We start from the raw sequence: 13,326 nt of genomic DNA on the forward strand, positions 1-13,326 counted from the left end.
CTGGAGGTGGTCCAGGAACCCTGAAAAAATCTCCATAAGAAACTCTGTGTCCTAATAAAACTTGAGAAAAAAATCCATGTTATTAATAATTACCAATAGTGCTGCCTAGCGCCGGGGACAATCATAGTTACCCAATGGGCCAAAATGAATTAGTTATAAAACATAATTTGAAGGGAGATAAATGTCTGACTTCCTTATGATATCTGGCTACACACAATTTAATTTTTTATTGGTTGACTGATAACTAATTTGATTATATAGATTTGATATTGGGATTTTACAAACATAATCCACAATCCTTAGTATATATAATCCTTCATTTTTATCATTATTACCATCATCACCCTTATTATCATCAGCATACCAGCCTCTTGAAGTTTTCATAGACCATCATCTTCCTAATTCTAGACTCCATTCTGTAACATACTTTATTTACATTTACTCAAATTTCTGCTAATTACCATCAGGTGACCACCTCTGCTTTTTCAGGGAAGCAGGTTTTCTGTCTGTAAGCCTGGGCAGGCCATTCTAGATTATAAACACACTCTGCTTAAATTCTCCAGTGCCTAAGTCTGAAATTTCACTCTTATCTAGAGTTCCTTCCCATTCACTGGCCTTTCTCATTGGGAGAATAGCATTCCCAGTAGATACCAAATTGTCCCTGTGACTCCTTTCCTGAAAGTTTCTTACTGATGACATTTAAACAATTGCATACTCATCATTGGTCCCCACTAAAGTTGAAGGAAGTTTTGTGCTTTTCATTTCTTTTTTCAGATGGCAAGCTGGTGGAATCAAGTAGGGAGACTTACTTTGTCTCCAGCCCTGCCCATATTTCTCTATGAACAAAGCTAATTTCTTTGAAGATCACTTCTCTTTTCTGCAAAATGGGGACATATAAGGTTTGCAATGCTAAAACATTCTATTATTTTCATGTTTGAATTTTAGTTCCTTGCACAGCCACAAAAAGAAAAATCTGTGCCATTGATGTCAATCAAACATAGAATACTGGGTTTCAGAGTGGAATGCATTGTGACTTTGAAATACAAGGAGAGAAGGCTTATGAAAAGAAAATTCCTAATTGGCTCAGAATGTTAGAGTATCAAGACTGAGTGCTGATTCACTGAACTTTATTTTGACTTGTGAATGTCTATACCTCTTGGGTGCTTAGCTATATTGGGTTTGTTACATGCTTTCCCAAATTAGACATTCTTTGTCTCATCTATTCTGTCCTCATCTGACCACATTTATCTTTCCATATTTCAGTTATGACTATGGAGTAAATCAGAGCACAACTACCTGCTTTTGAACCTTAGCTTCAACACTTATTAGCTATGGAACTTGAGAGTATATCTACTAGGCTTTCTATATCTCATTTTTGTCACCTAGTAAATGGGTGCGAGGGGAGCCACTCACAAGGGTTGTTGGAAAACCAACCTGAGTTTAAATGCACAAAGTGCTCAAAACAGTGTCTTGTGAAGGCATGAATCAAGGAGTTGTGCCACATTTTGTTCATGTCTGGAGATGTTGACCCTGAAATCTATTGAAATGTTAACTCTAGAATTAGTCAGAATCATAAGGGTCAATGGGTTCTAGATTCATCATAAGGAAACTGAGAAATACAAGTATTTACATGGTTAAGTGGAAGAAAAATCCATTCTGGATTCTTCATCCACAGAGGGATGGTCAGTGAAGGTAGTTGGAGATGTGATGGACAGTGCCTCTTGCTCTCTCTGTCTCTGTTCTTGAGACAGTCCCAAAAATATTTCTTAGTGAGGAGGAAGGAAAATATCCTACTTATCAGGATTCTCCATCTCTAACACAAAATAAAAGTGCTAACTATATTCTGACCTCCCCACATGGTGTGGATGGCTCTTCCAGTGAAAGTAATGGGGGAGATAGCTCTCCAAAGTTGAACCGTGTGCACTTTGTGTCTCATTGTGATCAATGAATCTCATCAATGAAGTGGGTTATGTTCATTTATGCCCTTGTTCAACTGTTGCCACCACCAATATTTCTCATGTCCTTGTTCAACTGTTACCACCACCAATATTTCTCAGTAATACCACTCAGAAATAAGTGTTGGCTCAGTTCTAGATATTTCTGGTTATAGAATAAATAAACTCTTTTTTAAAATTTCATCCCATCTTTGGATAAAACTAGCTTTAAGAAAGGGGATTTTTTCACACATCTTTCATTAGTCTAAATTAATATGATTGTTGAATTAAAGGAGAGTCTCAGTTGGGAGAAACTGTTGATTCTGTGTAGAGAATTGAGTAATTTGACCCCTATTCCAGTTAAGTTTGTGAACTATCTTCCATGGTGATGGCCCAGAGCACCCTTACATTATATTATTTAGACAAAGGGAATAGCCACAACAAAACACACATCTAATCTGCCATGAAATGCAAGTTTTTAAGTAATGTCTTCTCTTTTTTCCATTTCTAGTCCAATAAAATCATCGGTAGCAACAACAATTCTACAAGTGATCATTTTCTCAATCTTGTACCACCTCATTTCTTCCAAGTAACCTGATGCTAGAGTGAAGGTACATATTTTCATGTTTAGATGACTCACAAAGAAACATGGTAACACATGTCTGAGATGAGCTATGTCAGATGTGTAAGACAGAAAGACACACTGCTTCCAAACTATACAACTGTAAGTCGTAGTATCCTTGGTTAGGGTGTTGGACTGACCATTGCACAAGCCACGGTGAAACCAAAAGAATAGTATCTCTCCTCTATGTTCTTTGTTTGGAAGGCCCTGGTTGCTGACAATGATGCTTTAACAAGAAGGAATGGAACGGGTCAATGACCTTCGGGATGAAATCTTTTCAATTCTACCATTCTACATTCAATCACTGGAGGCTGAAATGGTATTTCTCGCTCTAAAAGCCACTGATTTTGTGGGACAAGAGATGGCTAATTGGTCTAATAAAAATACACAAGTGAAATGGCCCTTGAAATCATTTGACTGCCTAGAGGCTGGTACAAATGGCAGTATTTTACAAGGTGTAAAGAGGATGAGGGGTCCTATAAAGCTGCTGTCTGAATAAGGGTAGATTTATTCTCTGAGCCCCTTTGAAAATTGTCCTTCCTACTTGAAAAGGAGACCTAAATACTTCTGCTGTTTTAAGACTCACAAGAACAGCAAGAAGGAACTAAGATAAACCAGATGTTACAAGAGAATCATTCCTTCAAAATAGCCTTCAAAATGAGATCATGAGGATGATGAGGCAGCGTCTGATTTAGAAAAATGAAAACAACAACATCTGATAGCATTTGGTTGATACTCTGTGTTCCAACTTGTACTATCTGAACAAGGAATGAAGTGATGTGAAAAAAATTCTGATTATCTCTAAGAAAAGATGTGTATGCTTGCTTATTACTGTGTTGTAGAGGCCAACATCAGAACCCACCAGAAAGTTCATTCCTTTCCCAAGCCTTTTTGGTCAAATTCCTCCCTTTCCATTCTTTTTCAGTCATAGCAACTCAAGAGTCTACAGTAAGAGGGAGTGCTCTGATGTGTCTGATACATCTTCACTGAAACCAGTTATTCCTCCTCATAACTTTGATTTTCTTTATAAAGTGTACGGACAACTGAAAGAAATTCTGAACACATAAGATATCAATTTTACTCAGCCAAAGCATTATCTAAAGATGTTCTTGGTTGACAAATAGTAGCATTTATGTGGTAGGAAATGGTGACATTAAACAAATGTTTGCAAGCATCCAGCACAGAACTTGGTTCATGTCATGAAAATTATAATGGTTTTTGTTAAATAAGAATGAGTAAGATCTAATAGCTGATTTGGGCATAAAGTGTGAAGCTTCTCTCAATTTAACTTCATACACCTTAAGTATTTTTAAGAGCTATCTCTTCTTTTTCTGCTCTTTCAAAACCATCTCATTATATGACTAAATTCTTGACTGTTAACCCTTTTGCCTTCTTCTAAGCACATAGCTCAGCATTGTTCCTATTCTCACTGTCCTAAGAGGAAAGATATTTCATGCATTTATTTATTCATTTATTTGATTGACTCATGTATGCACAGAACTAGGGTGAGTTGCCCTAGTGATAGCCAGTGTTTCTCAGTGTTTTCCACGCTATCAAAAACAAGTGGTGAATCATTTGTATATGTGTATACATATGTGTCTATGTAGGGGGTGGGTAGAGGATAAAACACATGCTCATGAGTTTGCATTCTACTTTTTTCTTTCCTTCAAGGTCTTTGTCACATGAATTGCTATATGGTCACTTTTGTGTATTGTATCATTTACTGTCTGTATCACAAAATTATTTTAAACTGCATGAAAAGCAGGCACTATGAAAAATGTGGGATTTTAATGCTATATACCTGATAGTCTGGGCTTAGGAGACATATTGAAATAGATTTGAATTCCATATCTGCTGCCTTGGGAAATGTATTCAAATTCTCTGAGGCTTCTACACCTGTCAAATGGTAAAACTAACACCTACACAAGAGGTGTTATAACAATGCATGAGGTGTCAAGTATAAAATGCTTATGATAGAGCCTGACATAATGGCAAGGGCTAGATGAATATGTTTCCTTGTAATGCTGCTACCTCAGAAGCAGTTTATTGCAGGCACACAAGCATTCACTGCATTTCTTCTGCACATCAACGTCACCACTGATGGGCACTTTGATACCCATTTTTGGGATGGGAGGGTCAGTGACTGGCCCAAGATTACAAAAAGGAGAGTAAATTTCATGAGAACAGAAGTTGTGGCTTTCTGTCTTTCTCCAGAGCCCAGAACATGATGGCTAGTGGAACCCAGGCAAGCAGAGCATGAACTGAACTGATCAAACACTCTGAGCTATGCCAGATGGAGTTGCTAGAAATAAGAAGGGTGGCTAGAAAGACAGTTCTTGCTTTCGTATCGATCTACATAAACAATCTGGACGTGAGTGGGGGTAATGAAGGGCAAGGGTCGAGGGAAAGAGAGCTTAGGGGAGTGGGAGATCCCAGCTGGATCAAGAACAGAGAGGGAGAACAAGGAATAAGAGACCATGATAAATGAAGACCACATGAGAATAGGAAGAAGCAAAGTGCTAGAGAGGTCCACAGAAGTCTATAAAGATACCTCCACAATAGACTACTGGCAATGGTCAAGAGAAGGCCCAAACTGACCTACTCTGGTGATCGGATGGCCAAACACCCTAACTGTCGTGTTAGAAACCTCATCCAATGACTAAGGAAACTGGATGCAGAGATCCATGGCCAGGCCCCAGGTAGAGCTCCAGGAGTCCAATTGGCAAGAAAGAGGAGGGTTTGTATGAGCGAGAATTGTTGAGACCAAGATTGGAAAAAGCACAGGGACAATTAGCCAAACGAATGGAAACACATGAATTATGAACCAATAGCTGGGGAGCCCCCAACTGGATCAAGCCCTGTGGATAAGTGAGACAGGTGACTAGTTTGATCTGTTTGGGAGGCACCCAGGCACTGGGACTGGGACCTGTCCTCAGTGCATGAGCTGGCTGTTTGGAACCTGGGGCTTATACAGAGACATTTGGCTCAGCCTGGGAGGAGGGGACTGGACATGCCTGGACTGAATCTACCAGGTTGAACTCAATTCCCAGGGGAGTCTTTGTCCTGGAGGAGATGGGAATAGGGGGTGGGCTAGGGGGAAGGTGGGGAGGGGGGAGAACAAGGGAATCTGTGGCTGATATGTAAAGTTAAATTAAATTATAAAATTAAAGAAGTTCATGAAAGAACATGAAGAAACTCATTTGTGAAAGATATGAAAACACTTGGATGGCTTGTTCTCATAAGAAGAGACACAGCATTTAGAGCTACTTAAGCACTGGATGCCCTTAAATAAATATTCTTTCTCATTCTTAGCACACATCCTAGAAGCCAAGGTATCCAATGTGTCTGCTCCAGTGATCTAGAGGCAGTGATGGGAATACCTCTCTTAATGAATGACAAATATGTGCTCAGTTAAGTGTATAAAGATTGGAATCCTGATACTTCAGGATAAAGGACATTAAGAGTGAACCTTTTATTGATTTTCATTAAATAGTTTCTTTAAATAGCTTGAGAATTGTAAAATTTATTCTGAGCATTTACCATCATCCAGGTTTAGATTGCTATAAAATATTTGATTTATTCAAATATATAGTGTATGATTTCATATCCTCCAGCTCTGTATGCCAGGCTAGCTGGTCCAATCATTGGTCCAGAAGCTCTGAGGATTCTCCTGTCTCTGCTTTACATCTCCCTGAAAGAGTGGTGGAATTACAGATGCTACCACTAAATGTCCAGCTTTTATTCAGACTCTGGGGACCCAAGCTAAGGTTTGAAAGCTTTCACAGCAAGTCATCTTGCTGGGTCATCTTGCCAGCCCTTAATTTATCATACTAACCCATATGGGCAGATGATTATAAGCATGCCAATGAGGTCAAATTCTTTGTTTTGTTTCCTTGCTTGTACTAACAGGTACTGAGCTCAAGTCATATTTACTAGGTGATCAGGTCTGTGCTCTTTCTTCCTTTCTTTTTAAACAAAAGATTAAATATTTTGAAAAAAATGAGGATTTTTGCTTGAGTACAAAAATCCATTGGAGTGACAGAAGGCTATCAACCTGTCTGTCTCTGCTACTATCAAATAATAAGCAACTTTTTATGCCTGATTTTATTTCTAAAGGGGAATTTGAATCAAGGTCTTTTTTCTCAAAAGATGTCAGAGTTAATATTGGCTCAAGTGTTGACCTAGGGATCTTTTCATATGAGCCAGTTCCCATCATGCCCACATAGCCAAAGGACAAAAGAATGTGGCTGAAAATTCAGAAAATCAGAATCCTCCAAGAATGTGTCTTGAAATGCATATCCTCTTGCACATCAGAATTATAAGGGCAGTTGACCAGCACGCACTTGCATTTTGGACCAGATCACCAGGCAACTCTGCAGTCTATAAACTATCCGCCAGGATGAGGAGAATTAGCATAGATACAGAAAGAGGCTTTCTCAAAGGGAGATGTTTCAGAATAAATAGATGATGTCAGAATTGGAAAAAGGAAGGAAATCTCATTTTCATTGATATGATTTGATTTTAATACCTAACCTACTAACATGCCAACATCAAAAGTCAAAATCCCCAACTCATTACAGAATATATATTTAACATATCCTGATTTTTATTCTACATGAAAGACTTGTCCCATTCTGGGGCAGTACATGGCTTATGGAACACTGTATTTAGTAAGTTCTCCCCCTAGGCTGAAAGATTTTATGCAGGTTTCTCTAGACAGGGACATCCATCTGTAATTGTAATTAGCTATCATTTCCATCCTAAACTTCATTCAGAGAAAGTCTTGTTCCAGAAGTGAATGAGAACCAGAAGTGGAGATGTACTACCTTCCTGTAAGAACTATAAAAAAACAGAAGGAAGCAAGATGGGTGATCCCACAAAGGCTAAGTTCCTTATTGGATGATGAAGGCTCACAACTCCCAAGACGAAGGTGGATGTTGCAATAAAAGATAGGGAGTTAAGAAAAAGGGATGTCACCCAAAGGAGAAATCTGAAGACCAGAAGGCATACAAAAAGGTCTACAACCCCAATCACGATTAGTAACAAAAATCAACAAGGAGATACTGTTTACTTTTTATCAAATTGATATTTTAAAGAAAATAGAGGCACCAGTCCTCAGAGAAATTTCAGAATGTTTATGAAATACTTTAGAGGTACATCTTCTATTTGTGTCTTTAGGATATCACCTTAAGTAAAGAGTGAGCATGAATGTGTTTAACCATGAGAATGGCCATGAAGGAGACATAGCAGGAAACTCACAGTAGTGAAAAACTGAAAATGCAAAAAAAAAAAAAAAAAAAAAAAAACCAAAAACAAACAAACAAAAAAAACCGGTCTACACATACAATGGGACAGCATACAGTTACTAAAATTATAGTCTAATTAAATAGCAATATGGAAAAAGACTCAAGCACAGAATAATTAAAACTGCTTCTGGCGCTTATGCACAGAATAGTCTGCTTTATAAAAATGCACAAATAACCACATAGGCACACATCCCTTTAAGGCCTCGGGGGTGGGGGTGGGGCTGATGCTAAAATGTAAATATGTTAAAAGATCAAGGAAGATCTGTTTATTTCCTCACGTACTTAGTGTAAAATACTATTACTAAAAATGCATCATTACCATTCTTCTCTTTCTCTTTCTCTGTTTGTGTGCATATGTATGAAATGTAAACATATGCTTGAGCATGCGAGGGTGGGCATGCATGTGCCATGGCACATGTGTGGAGGTGAGAGAACAAACTTTGCTGGTAGTCCCCACCCTCTACCTTGTTTTGTACACCATGCCAAGAGCTTCTAGGCATCTCTGCCTTTCATATCACTTCAGCAATGAGCTATGTGCTTAGCTTTGCACGGGTTCTGTAAATCTGAACTCAGATCACTATTCTTTTACAGCAAGTGCACTGCCCACTGAGCCTTCTCTCCTGTGCGGATGTATCATTTTATGTGAGAAAAAAACCTAATATCACCAATGGCATTTAATAAACATGTTTCAATCCTACACCTCTTTTCTGCTGTCCTAATCTTTGGTGGTCCCCAGGATGTGTAAATCCCATTGGAAAATACTTAGCTTTACTAAAGAAACACAAATTTTCTCTATGAAATATGGGATCTTTGATAACTGAGTTCCTTTCTGCCTTCCAGAGCTCTACCCAAAAAGTCCTCGTGAATTTGCTGGTAAGTGAGACTGTTGAGCACAGATTGTGAACTGGCCAAGACCAACTTTTGTGTTCTATGGCTTGTCACAGGAAATGAATGCATCATGAGTAAATGATGAGAGTGAAAATAACGGCTTTGGGATGAGGGGCCAAATGTGAATGGTGCCTAGGAACATATTGGAACAGTGGAAGATCTGTCCAAGGTTCTGATTTAACAGAGGAGGAAACCAAGGAACAGAGAAGGTAAATGTGTAGTCCAAATGTAGCTAAGCCACAGGTTCATGGCACAGGCTTCTAGGACCTAGTCTAAAACATTGGTGGAGGTGGGAGCAGGAGAGGAGCTCCCCACAGTGAATTCCAAAGTGGGAATCAGGGAGAACTTTAGCTTTTCCTCTTGAAAATTTACTAAACAAGGTCAGATACTGAGGTAAGTCATGGAAAGTGGGACCATCCTCCTCAATCTCTGCACCCCAGGTCTTTCCTCATTTTCCTTGTGTATGTGTTTATATGTTTCTATGGTGTGTGTGTGTGTGTGTGTGTGTGTGTGAATGGGCAACATTGGATGTAGGTCCTCACTTTTCCCTTTGTTTGAGACAAGTGTCTTTTCTGTTTGCTACTGCATACGCTGTGCTGTTGGCTTGGAAGTTTCTGTGGATGCTCTTGTCTACACCTCCCATCTTGCCCATAAACACTGGAATTACAGGTGCTTGTTATCATGTTTAGCTTTCTGTAGATTCTTGGAATATGAATTCAAGCCTTCACATTTGTGTGGCAAGCACTTTGCCCACAGAACCACCTTTCTAGTCCTCTCTTCATTTTTTTATTCTTTCAGCAGCTGCTTGTGCAACACTAAGAGATATATAAAAGCCTTGTTGCACATGATACTGTTAATAAACATATCAGTTCTTAAAAGCTATGATGAAGCAATGGCATCTCAATACATTCCAATGGAGCTTTATGCTCTGTGATTCATTCATAAAGGTAGAGATGACCGAATTTCCATTCCTTTTTATTCATGTTGCCTAAACAGAATGAAGCATTTTACTCCATACAAAACTGCAAGGGTACATTCAATGTTTCCATTTCTGTTTTTTCTTTTAGAGAACTGCTTTTATGATCCAAACTTGTTTTTAAAAACTAGAGTAGGGCAGTGGGGAAAATAGGGGTTTTGCAATTTTAAATAATCTATGTGTTTAAAATGCTACAATTGCACAGTTTTACTTAAAATGTGAATTTTTGATAGCACGTACATTTAGACACCTCTGAAATCAGGGTGCCTGTTGATATCACAGGAATCTTAAAACCCCGCAATTCTTCCCTGGGAGGTGTGTGATTGTTTCTTCTAGCCACCAGGTGGCAGTATCAACCAGTACCACTTTAAAGTTTCTGCCTGAGGCTTTTCTTTAAATCACACCTAGACTGTGAATTTGGGGGCAAACCTGTGTAGATTTCATTTTGAAATTTAGATCTTGGGGCATTCTTTTTATTTACCTACTCACTGACAGGATTAGGCATATGGGTTCCTCACTGCTGCTATGTTTTGGGCAGATTTTTTTTCTTCTCATCTTTAACCTGACTGTGTTAACTTGGCTCTGTGTGTATGGTGTCTGCTTGTGCACACGTGCATGTGTGTGCATGTGTGTGCATGTGTGTGTGAGCATGCATGAGTGTGTGTGTGTGTGTGTGTGTGTGTGTTGTGTGCTTTTTGTAGATTTCTAATACTGTATAATTTTTGTTTCTGAGTTGATGATCCCTAGAGTCAATATAATATGATTCTTGGCTTTGGAATGGTCGATGTTCTCTTTGTAATTGTGAGAGTAGACTTTTCTCTAAGGATGCAAGAAGGTGATGTACCACACTGATCCTGTTCTCTGAATCTAGCATCCTGTGCTCTGAGAATTGTCTTTTCACTTTGCTAAGGCACTTTCCTACCTCAACCCTTTTCTCTGCCTCATCTATCTGTCTCAAGTTCCCAAAGGATGAGGATGGACAAGCTTTTCTTCTTCATGAAAGCACCCATAGAAGTAAGCCCTGGGAACCTGAGCAGAGGCTGTGTTATGAGCAAGAACACTGGCCTATGTATCACAGTTACTTTCACTCCATGTCCCCGGGGCTTCACAACTGTTTCTCTCTGTCTCTTTTGATCAAGTACAAGCTGAATTGTATGATAGCATCTAATTTATTCTGATGTTTTTTTTTGTTATTTTATGTCAGCTGTAGATACTTAATTGAAACCACTCATTACATATTCCCTGCTTAGCACTAACCTAGTCTACAGAGAGGATCTCAGGGTGAGAGATACTGAGGAAAGTCTTTAGAACATCACAGAGGGAACTGAACATCTCCTTAAGTGTGCTATAGTACCCTCATCACTGAGAACCATAGAGCACATGCTAGGTTGCCACATGACTGGTCCATCAGTGGGCAGATCTCATGTCTACCAGAGTATCACCCTCTAACTGTTCTGCAAGAACCTTCCCTGGTCAGCAAACTCAACCCCAGGCATGTGTTGCCTAACATAGACCCATTTTTGTTCTAGTACCAGGGAGTTGCAAATAAGATGCAGACACTATGAGCTAAAACACACTAGATACTGTAGTCTGCAAGCACACTTTCAGCAAGAATGAGTAAAAGGGCTTTGTTCACTTCTGGGAGGAACTATAGTGTCTACACAGGCTAATTGAGAAGATTCTCTGAAAAGCCACTCTCCTTATTGTCCTACTTCCTTTCATAGAGTACTCAGGAAACAAAATGATTTTAATTTTGGTCTGTAAGCCCTTCATTATATTATGAATAAGAAAATCACACCTGCTATTTTTGGGAGGTGTTAAGAGAGGCAAAATGTTTCTTTCTTTTCCGTTTGCTTAGTATGTAGACTCAATGGAATTTAAATTGGGAATTGAAGGTAGAAGGCATTCAGTTTAGAGTTCGGAGTCTGTAGGTAATAATCAGAGACACTCACTGGGAGCAGAGCATGTGCATAGAGTTCTCCTAACTGGGGAAAGCACAGTCTCCCAGGCAGCTGAGCAAACTCACAAAAGAATTGTTCACTGGAGCTTCAAGAAGTATTGGATCAAACTCCTGAAATTTGCTTGCAAATGCCCTGCTGTTCTTGCTGGAGGCTCCTGCAGGTGCCAAACACATCCTGTGCTCAGCCAGGGAAGGTCTGTCCGCTTTTAACAGTGAGATTATATGCATAGTTCATTTAAGCAGGACACTCCATGCATCTTCCTTTGTACAGAGCTGGAGCAGAAGGAAATGGAAAACATTATCCACACAGTGATGTCCTGTCCTATTGGATGAACTTGCCTAAGCATTGTCTGGGAGACTTTCATAATAATCTGTGGGATGGTTTATGATTGTCAAATTGACAGGATCCAGAATCATGCAGTAAAGGAACTTCTGCACTTGCCAGTGAGGGCTTATCTAGAAGAGTTAGCTTCTGGGCACACATGGGGTTTTATTGACTAGGTTAATTGAGTAGGACTATTCAACCTAACGGTAGGTGGCACTATTCCATGGACTGGTTTCCTGAACTGAATATGAAGGGGGAAGGGCACTGGCTCCAGCATTTATTGTTATTTTCATCCTGTGAAGGCAACGTGACTGGCTGCTTCAAGTACTCTGATTTCCTTGCCATGATGGACTGTCCTTTGAACTGTGAGTCGAAAGAAATCTTTTCTTCCTTTAGTGCTCTGTCAGTGTTTTTTTTTAATCATAGTAACAAAAAGTAACCAAGACAACCCCTGATTGAGACATGCGTGGTATCCTTCTTCTGCAGAAAGGAATGCATGCTCAGAGAAGTCACTCTACTTGTCAAAGGTCATGTAGAAAGGAAGTAGCAATGCAGCCTGACTCAGAATTGGGGATGGATTCTGATCCAGCCGACAACTGGAAAACTGGAGAATGTCTGAAAAAGCTAAGAGATACCAGGTTCACTGCTTCTATTTACATCAGGTTCCGAGAGTCCACATACATCAGGCTATCAGGGTTACAGTGAAATGAATGTGTCCGAGAGTGGACACAAGGGCTTAGCAACACCACTTAGCTTCATAGTCTCAAAGTGGAAGAAGCTCTCTTTTGATGCTTAATGAGTCAAGGCTTCTTTGTTCTTCAGGCATCTTTCTCTTAAAGCTCAGAGATGAGGGTCACTTTGTCTAATGATCATCTCCTTTCATGGCCTTCCGTCTACTCATTATTTCCAAAGAAAGTAAGAGAAAACAGTACTGGACCAAACCAACCAAGCAACAGACAGAAAGCGAAACGACAGCCCTTGCACTCTCTAACCCCACCAACATTGACAAGAATTTACTTCAGAAAAAGCCGCCGTGGAGACTCAGCTCTACCTTGTGCTCCAGGCTGGAGTCTTTAAACATCAGTGAGAATGGCTTGATATGCTCTCTTCTCAGCTTATCGCCACTCCGCAAGTCGATGGTATGCTCTATTCTCTTGTTAATTTCCTCAGGCCCAGACTGGACATGCAAAGCTTGTGCGAGATGGTTTGGAAGCAGATTTATTGAATTTCTTGTTAGGGCAGCCAGAGTCTAGAGGAAAGCACATGCAAACACCATAAACCTGCTAGTCCCCTTCGGATCCGAAAGAAAGGCAAT

At 39.6% G+C, this 13,326-nt stretch overlaps 1 protein-coding gene across 3 annotated transcripts in view; it reads right to left on the reverse strand.

Annotated features, from left to right (window-relative positions):
* Window positions 1–13,326, reverse strand: part of Adcy8 (adenylate cyclase 8) — a 217,365-nt gene that overhangs the window by 60,224 nt on the left and 143,815 nt on the right. For 2 of the 3 annotated variants that reach the window (XM_028876026.1, XM_028876025.1), the window contains exon 8: window positions 13,063–13,260. The exons of the other annotated variant lie outside the window; for it this stretch is intronic. In XM_028876026.1, the coding sequence (XP_028731859.1) occupies window positions 13,063–13,260 (198 nt within the window). The remainder of the gene's footprint in view (window positions 1–13,062; window positions 13,261–13,326) is intronic. 3 annotated transcript variants of the gene reach the window in all.

The sequence above is a fragment of the Peromyscus leucopus genome, chromosome 20, assembly GCF_004664715.2.
Source record: "Peromyscus leucopus breed LL Stock chromosome 20, UCI_PerLeu_2.1, whole genome shotgun sequence".
NCBI lineage: Eukaryota > Metazoa > Chordata > Mammalia > Rodentia > Cricetidae > Peromyscus > Peromyscus leucopus.